General features: G+C 52.2%; 1 protein-coding gene across 1 annotated transcript; it reads left to right on the top strand.

Moving 5' to 3' along the window:
• Positions 1 to 5,486: 5,486 nt before the first annotated feature.
• On the top strand, positions 5,487 to 7,236 carry CLDN23 (claudin 23). Its single transcript, XM_047715726.1, has one exon. The coding sequence runs from the start codon at positions 5,791 to 5,793 to the stop codon at positions 6,670 to 6,672; it is 882 nt and encodes a 293-aa protein (XP_047571682.1). The 5' UTR covers positions 5,487 to 5,790; the 3' UTR covers positions 6,673 to 7,236.
• The last annotated feature ends 1,802 nt before the right edge of the window (positions 7,237 to 9,038 follow it).

Here is a 9,038-nt window from a genome sequence, read left to right as displayed (position 1 = left end):
GAATTTGCCATTGAAAGCCTAGCGACAGTGTTTAGGGCCTTCTCTGTGGGGAGTAAAATGTAAGGACCTTGAGGAAGAACACTGAGGACACCTCAAAAGAGTGCGCTGATGGGGTGGGTCCCTCTGGGCCCCCGGAAGTTTATCATGTGACTTCCAGGATGACATCACTGCAGAAGATTGGAACTATGTGCTCAGTGTTATCTGTGACCAGCCTGTGAGGGCTAACAGGGGACCCAGACGTCGTCCCTTTAGAATTAGTGGCTGGGAGCTCACTATTGATCTGGAAACCCAGGGCACAGTGAGTAGATTCTAGTCTTACCATAGGACCTGTCTGCAGAAAAGAAAGCTAGTCTAGGGCCCTGGGATCAGCTTTCACGGACAGGTACGATCTCAGCAACAATTCCTTCCTGCCGCACTAGGATTTGTGCTGTTTCTCACTGAGCCTTACAATGAACTTGGAAGTCCGTGGAACAGGGACAGGGTGATGCAGGTCTGCGGTCAGATGCTACAGAGTGCAATCTTCCCTTTCTCTTACCACTGTAGAAAGTGACCCCCCCACCCACCCACCCAGGGCTACCCTGCTCTGTCAGGAACACCCGGAGCCGGCCTGTATTTCACTGGTTTCCATGCTGAGAAAAGCAAGCGCTCATACAACCACCAAACAAACCGGTTCACGGAGATGCGGTAACCACCTGGTTTGGCCAGGCGGCCGTCTGGGAGACAAGCCTGTGGGTACCGTGTGGAAGAATGCGGGCAGAAGGAGACAATCGGGTTGCTCAGTGGCTACTGTGGTCAGGCCCTAAGATGGATTTCGAGCCAGAGCAGAACAAGAGAAACGTCACCCCTGCCCTCGAAGGCTTTACAACCTCGCGGGACAACCAGGTGGTTCAAGTAATGAGGAACTGAGGCCCGTGCTGCAGTGGAAGAGAGTGCTCGGCAGGACCCAAGGGGAAACGTGAACTCAGTCCGGAGACCGAGAAGCCTCCCAGAGAAAAGAGTATTTAAAGCAAAGATCTGAAGGGTGCCTTGGGGTCCAGAAAAGGAAGGCAGGATTCCAGAAAAAGAAACAGCATATCAAAGATCTAGGGATGAAAGGGGAAAAAACAAAGAGAAAAAAATCCAGGTTTTGGGGGGAATGGTGTGAAAAAGAGGCGGTGGAGGGGAGGTGGGCAGGAGTGGGTAGCTGGGGCCGGGCTGTAGGCAGCCTGAAAAGAGATTAGTGTAAGAGTGCCTGGGTGGCTTGGTTCAGTGTCTGACTCTTGATTTCAGCTCAGGTCATGATCTCAGGGTCTTGAGATGGAGTCCCAAGTCAGGATGCACACTGGGTGTGGAGCCCGTTTCATCTGTCTCCACCCTGCCCCCTGCACGTGCTCTCTTTCTCAAAAAAAAAAAAAAAAAAAAAAAAATTAAGGCAGAGGTTAATGTAAGCACAAGATTCAGTTTCAGTTTTACAACGTCAGTTCTGAGGGCCTGGGCTAAGAGAAAGGGACAGAGAAAGTGTGGGTATAGGAAGTCACTTAGAAACCAGTCTAAGGGGACACCTGGGTGGCTCAGTTGGTTAAGTGGCTGCCTTCGGCTCAGGTCATGATCCCGGTGTCCTGGGATCGAGTCCCATATCAGGCTCCTTGCTCGGCAGGAAGCCTGCTTCTCCCTCTGCCTCTGCCTACCACTCTGTCTACCTGTGCTTGCTTTCTCCCTCTCTCTCTCTCTGACAAAAAAAAAAAAAAAAAAAAAAGAAACCAGTCTAAGGGGAAGATGATAGGATGTCCTGGGTTGAAGGAGAGGCGAAAGGGAAAAAGGAGACAGTGCAAGGGCAGGAGACAGATTGAGGAGACAGAACAGAGAGGATTCCTGTCCTCTTCCTCCCAGGTTACATGGCCTGGGCTTCCTTCATTCCACACAGGAATCCACGTGGGGAGAGGACTCAGATACTTTAAAGTCTTCCCCAAGTCTCTCTGGGTTCTAAATCACAGTAAATTAGAGATAATCTGTGAAACGCTATTCAAAAGCAAAAATGTCCTCTTTTAGAGCTGAGGGGGGTTTCAATTGTTTTTGGCTACACTGGCTTTGTGTTCCAGACTTCCCTAAACCTAAGAATCCCCCGAGGGCTTGCAAACCCACAGATTCCATCACGCTACCCTGGGGATTCCCATTCAGTGGGAATCTGTGTTTTCCCTAAGTGATGGCCCCAGGTGATCTTGAGTTCAGACAAATGAGGGGGCTGCTGGCCCCGGGGAAAGCATGCTGATAGTCTCTTGTGGGTGATCTATATTGTGTGATTGCACTCCTACAAAATTCTAGAAAATGCAAACCAATCTATACTGACAGAAAGCAGATCAGTGATTGCCTGGGGATGGGGGGACGGTGGCAGGGGGAGAAGAGTGGGAGGATTACCAAGGGTAGAAAGAATCTTCTGTAGGTGATGGGTGTGTTTACTATCCTGACTGTGGTGATCACTTCGCAGGTGTTATGTATATATCAAAACTTAGAATATGTAATGTGTGCACTACATTGTATGTCATTTATACCTCATTAAAAATATAAAGGTCAGGGACGCCTGGGTGGCTCAGTTGGTTAAGCAGCTGCCTTCGGCTCAGGTCATGATTCCAGCGTCCTGGGATCGAGTCCCGCATCGGGCTCCTTGCTCAGCAGGAGCCTGCTTCTCCCTCTGCCTCTGCCTGCCATTCTGTCTGCCTGTGCTTGCTCTCTCTCCCTCTCTCTCTGACAAATAAATTAAAAATATATATATATATATATATATATATATATATAAAGGTCAGTAACTTCCAATATGCAATCTCAAAGTGTCTTAGATCAAATTTCAGAACACATTCATCAACAACATATTAGCAAGCAGGGGCAAAAACAGTCTTTCAATCGGTTTCATAAATCTGATGAAGTCTTAGTTCTCTCCGTCCATTGAGAGGCTCCAAGAGCATCTGACAGGAAAGTTCCCTGGAGGCAATATTCTACAGCAGGATTAGCTAACCCTCTGGCTGGGGTCAAGAGAGATGGGCTTCTCTGAGGCTGCCGCTACACAGGGTCATTTATAAATCACAGCTGGGGCTGCATTCTTGTGGGTATTGGGTATCTAGATTCTAACACTCTGTTCCTGGAGGGCCCAGAATGCCTTGCTCCTATTTCTAGCCAATTCCCAAATCTCAGACAGGAATGACTGCACCAGTGAAAGGGCATTAGTAACCAGTACTATGTTCATTATCAAAGTCACTGGTACTGATTGAAGACAAAGATGGCTGAAGCTTGTAGATTCTGCTTAGGGAGTGTGACTTTTTTTTTTTTTTTAAGATTTTATTTATTTATTTGACAGAGAGAGAGGTCACGAGCAGGCAGAAAGAGGGGGGAAGCAGGCTCCCCACAGAGCAGAGAGCCCAACGTGGGGCTCGATCCCAAGACCCGAGACCATGACCTGAGCCACAGGCAGGGGCTTAACCCACTGAGCCACTCAGGTGCCCCACGGAGCATGACTTTTTGACTCAGGCTCTGACATGTCATCTACTCACCCATACAGCAACTCAAAAGGGGGAGTAATCAAAGCGTGCATCAAAGGATGACTGGATAAACAAAGCAAGGACATTCTGATACATAGCAGAACACAGAGGGACCTTGGGTATATCATCTAAGTAAAATAAGCCTCATAAATACTATATGATTTCACTTAGATGAAGTATTTCGAGGACCCAAGTTCACAGAGACAGAAAGGGGGATGGTGGTCACCACGGGCTGGAAGCATGAGGAGTGGTGGCAGAATGGGAAGTTATTGGTCAGTGGGTTGAGTTTCAGTTTATGAAGATACAAAACTTTGAGAAATGGACATTGGTGATGGTAGCACAACAGCATGAATGTGCTTAATGTCAATGGGCTGTATACTTAAAAATGGCTGAGATAGGGGCGCCTGGGTGGCTCAGTGGGTTAAGCCGCTGCCTTCGGCTCAGGTCATGATCTCAGGGTCCTGGGATCGAGTCCCGCATCAGGCTCTCAGCTCAGCAGGGAGCCTGCTTCCCTCTCTCTCTCTCTGCCTGCCTCTCCGTCTACTTGTGATCTCTTTCTGTCAAATAAATAAATAAAATCTTAAAAAAAAAAAATGGCTGAGATAGTAAATTCCATGCCATGTGTATTTTACTATAATTTAAGAAAAAAGTTTTTAATGACAAAGGTATTCCTTTGATTCCTATATCTGGTTATTATTCACTCTAGAATGTTTAAAATTATTTCCAAATCAACACGTAACTTTGATTTTAGGAATAGTTTTCATTTTAACCAATTATAAAGGTAATACACTTCCACTGTAAGAAGTATGGAAAATGAGAAAAATATCTTTAAGAATAATTTTTAGAAAAATGTAAACTCATGACTCTCACACAAGTATAAAATGAACACATGCCAAAGATTTTATTTAACTCATTATTAATAAGGGAAGGAATACGATGTTAGGACCAGTTCAAAGAAGAATGCACATTTACAGGTATACAGCTGAGAAATTTACAAATTATCCATTGGGCAATCATCATTTTGGTTCTACTGACTCAAGCTCATTTGCATTTCTTTTTTTCTTTTTAAGACTTATTTATTTATTTTAGAGAGAAAGGGAGGAGAATGTAAGGGGTAAGGGCAGAGGGGGAGAGAGAGAGAGAGAGAGAGAGACCCAAGCAGACACCCCGCTGAGCGCAGAGGCCCAGGCTGGGCTTGATCCCGCCACAGGACATCAGCACCCTAGCGGGAATCGTGAGTCAGAGGTCCAACCCACTGAGCCACCTAGGCGCCCCCTCATCTGTATCTTTATGAACAAAAGTCACCGACAGGTATAAAGGTATAAAGCAGCTCAAGGACGAGAAACGGACACAGGACCCTATACGGTTAGACACAACTGAAAAGTGTGCCGCACAGGACGCCCAGTAACACTCCTCCTTTTTTTGGCCTCTTCAAACTTTTCCATGGGAATAATAATAATAATAATAATAATTAGAATCCTCTGAAACCCTTCATCCCAGAAAAATACTCCCTTTGATTCTTTTGAGCGGGACTGAAACTGCAGTGTGGGGCTTTTACTCAGCACGCTGAACACGGTTTCTTAGGCCACCGAAGCGCCGCATCCCGGGACGCGCCGCCGGACCGGGACCCTCGGCGCACACCTGCCCGACGCATCCCCGGCGGCCCACGGAGGAGCGCGGGTGCCGCCCGCTCAGCCGCGGGCGGCCGAAAGTCAACAGCCCAGAACTGCGAACGGACGTCGGACCCGCCGGGAGTGGAGCGGGGAGAGGCGGGCTCCGCCGGGCGGACGGGCGGGGACCGCAGGGACCGCGGCGAACCCGGGTCCGCCGCGCGGGAGGGCGGTGGCGCGGCCCCCGAGTCAGGTGCGGCAGTACGGACGGCGCCGCCCCCTCCCCCCTCCCCCCGCCCAGGGCCGGCCGGGCCGCGGGGCCGCGCGACGAGCAGGGGCGGGGCGACCTTTGCTCGGTCCCCGAGAGCCCGGCGGCGCGGCGGGGTGTGGACGCGGCCCGGAGCCCGCCGCGCGCGAGCTGCCCCTCCGCCTTCGGCTCGCACCCCCCGCCCCTCCCACCCGGGCGGGCTGGGCCCCGCCGGCCGCCCCCGGGCGCCCGCACCTCCGGTCGCAGTCTCGGCCAGACGCGCCAGCGAACCGGTTTCGATTGGGGCCGGCGGCCGCGCGGGAGGCGGGAGCGGCGGGGACGCGCTGAGGGCCCGCGGAGGCGAGCGGCCGAGAGGGGAAGGTCCCGCCGACTTGGCGCGGGCGGCAGGTGCGCGGCCCCGGGGATGCGGACGCCGGCGGTGATGACGCTGGGCATGGTGCTGGCGCCCTGCGGGCTGCTGCTCAACCTGACGGCCACGCTGGCGCCCGGCTGGCGGCTGGTGAAGGGCTTCCTCAACCAGCCTGTGGACGTGGAGCTGTACCAGGGCCTGTGGGACATGTGCCGCGAGCAGAGCAGCCGCGAGCGCCAGTGCAACCAGCCGGACCCGTGGGGCTACTTCGACGCCCAGCCGGTGCTCGTGGCGCGGGCCCTCATGGTCACGTCGCTGGCCACCACGGCCCTGGGGCTGCTGCTGGCGTCGCTGGGCGTGCGCTGCTGGCAGGAGGAGCCGCGCTTCGCGCTGGCCGGCCTCTCGGGCGCGGTGCTCTTCGCCGCCGGCCTGCTCAGCCTCATCCCGGTCTCCTGGTACAACCACTTCTTGGCGGACCGCAGCGTCCTGCCCGCCGACGCCAGCCCGGTCACGCTGCACGTCAGCTACAGCCTGGTGCTGGGCTACCTGGGCAGCTGCCTGCTGCTGCTGGGCGGCTTCTCGCTGGCGCTCAGCTTCGCGCCCTGGTGTGAGGAGCGCTGCCGCCGCCGCCGCAAGGAGCCCGCGGGCGGCCCGCGCCGGCCCAGCATCAGCACGGTGCACGTCGGCTGGCCCGAGCCCGCGCTGCCGCCCGCCATCAAGTACTACAGCGACGGCCAGCACCAGCCGCGGCCGGCCAACCCCGGCGCCGCCCGCCAGCCCAAGGCCGGCTTCCCCATGCCGCGGCCGCAGCCGCAGCCCGGCGCCTACACCAACCAGATAGACGTGCTCCGCGGGGAGGACGCCCGCTCCCCCCGCGACTCCTTGGGCAGCACCTGGTCCAGCCACGCCTCGCTGCCCTGTGACTCCGACCTGTAGACGGCGCCCCCCTCCTCTCCCAGGCCTGCTCTGGGCCGGTGCTGCGGGGACGAAGGACTCGCCCCCACCATGTCCAGCCCTGCACTTGCCCGGTACCTTGCGGCTGGAAACACCTGACTCGGCGTCCGAAACCCCGGACAGGTTCCTGGAACTGGTTTGGAGGGTGATCTTCCTTTCTTGTGACTCAGCCAGACTCTGGGCGATTAGATCAGCTTGGCTTTGCTTTTCTTTCTGTAAAATTTAGTTTTCCTCCCCTAGAGGGATGAGGATCTTCTTTCGGAGTGACGGGATTTTCATACTTGAAGCTGAAGGAGATCTAGAAAGGACGCCTTTGCATCGTGTTGACACAGGACCGTGACAAAAAGCCAAAATCAGCAAAGAGAGGCTCAAAAACCATGTTAACACCTTGAAACAGTATCCGGAAATGCCAGGGAAACTTACATCAATATAATGTTTTTTGTTTTTCCATCGTATAACTTATTCTCCTGCACTCTCTCAAGAGACCAATATACTGGCTATGTTTGATTGAAGCTCTTAAAATAAACTTGGAGCCGTGCAAGCACCCCGGGCTCTTGTGGCTTTTATGGAATAACTTGATTAACTCTTATTTACATTTCTTCAGGTGTACATAGGATTTGTCTTTATTACTTACTTTTGGTGTGAAAGTCGAGGTCACTGCAGTTTCTCTCCTAGAAGCCAGGTAGGATTGAACAGACTTACTGCTCCATTCTTGGGCTACCTCACACTGGACATAGGGGACCATAAATTACGTATTTGGTACAGAATGGAACCTGTTAATCACATTAGGTAAAGAACATGGGCATATATCTCTTATTTATAAATAAAAGCTGAACACAAGCGTTTCAGTAGACACACAAAGGCGTTTTTGTCTCCAATACAAACTTGGGGAGTTTGCTCATCATTACTAACGATTTCCTGGCTGCTTGGGCACTGTTTCTGAAATCTAGCACTCAGATCTTTGCCCCTCTTGGCATAAGATTACTAAAAGGAGCCAACGGGCCCCACTTAAATCCTTGACCGCTTTATTTTCAAGTTGGTGCTGTTTTCTGAGCAAAGACACTTCTATTGTTTGAAAAAACTAGAAGCACCAGTTTCCAACATGAAGTGAGACTAGAAATCCTCTCCTCTTGTAAACAGTGGTGCCTAAAATCACAGGTAGGCAGCTCTGCGTTCCACGAAAGGGACTAAATCTCAGGCAGGGCCCACTCTAATTTCAAGTAGTTGATTTTTTTTTAAAATATTTTATTTATTTGACAGAGAGAGAGATCACAAGTAGGCAGAGAGGCAGGCAGAGAGAGGGGGGAAAGCAGGCCTCCTGCTGAGCAGAGAGCCCGATGTGGGGCTCGATCCCAGGACCCTGAGATTATAACCCTGGCAGAAGGCAGAGGCTTAACCCACTGAGCCACCCAGGTGCCCCTCAAGTAGTTGATTTTAAGGGCGCCTTTCACTGAGTTGAATTTCATCTTTAAAACCGGCCGGTGGCAGCCCATTCAGTTGCAGGAACATTCAGTTCAGCAAGCACTGGTAACAGCGAGCTACAGCAGAACGAAACAGCACATTCTACTCATTAGCAGGGGAAGGGATAGTACAGATACACTTATATTTTACATCTTTTGGGGACCAAACCTTAAAGTGCAGGCCTATGACCCGGCTATCTCTTTCAAATACAAATTCTCATTGAGTAGGTCTGGAGCAGAGGTCAGAAACGAACTTTTCCTACCAGCTCCCAGGAGGGAGCCACACCTGGGATGCCTGTGGTCCCCCCACTTGGGGCTGCAAGGCTTCCCTGGGAGGGTTCTTCACCCAAATTGCAACCCCAACTGGCAGCAGAGAATCAGACCTTTGAGAGCTTGCTGCTACAGGGAACAGAGCCGGAGGGAGAAGAGGCAAGCTGCTTTCTCAGGGAACACCTCCAAAGGCAGGCATGAGGGCTCTGGGAAGTCAGGACCTAGCCGATTACAAAGATACCGAGTTCCTAGCAAGTGCCAAATCTACTCATCTTGCTGCATAATAATTCCAGATATTTCTCAGGGAGGCCTGCGTAAAAACAAAACTAGGGCTTTGTACGTTTTCACTTTTCCTCCCCACCCAGTCATTCGGAGGCTTGTATCCAGAAGATACCCCCCTCTGCTGATTAAGGATTTGTTGTCAGGAATGAGAGCTTTGTTTTGCCCTAGCAACAGAAATGAAACCGAAACTCCCTTTTAAAAAAAAATGCAGGGGCGCCTGGGTGGCTCAGTGGGTTAAGGTCATGATCTCAGAGTCCTGGGATCGAGCCCCGCATCGGGCTCTCTGCTCAGCGGGGAGCCTGCTTCCTCCTCTCTCTCTGCCTGCCTCTCTGCCTG

The sequence above is a fragment of the Lutra lutra genome, chromosome 2 (genome assembly GCF_902655055.1).
Source record: "Lutra lutra chromosome 2, mLutLut1.2, whole genome shotgun sequence".
Lineage (NCBI taxonomy): Eukaryota > Metazoa > Chordata > Mammalia > Carnivora > Mustelidae > Lutra > Lutra lutra.
The sequence above is the reverse complement of the archived record's forward strand: the minus strand, read 5'-3'. Positions and strand labels throughout refer to the sequence as shown.

Bases quoted from the DNA above. Each gene is read 5' to 3' on its own strand.
- CLDN23 (XM_047715726.1), top strand. From the start codon at position 5,791: ATGCGGACGCCGGCGGTGATGACGCTGGGCATGGTGCTGGCGCCCTGC.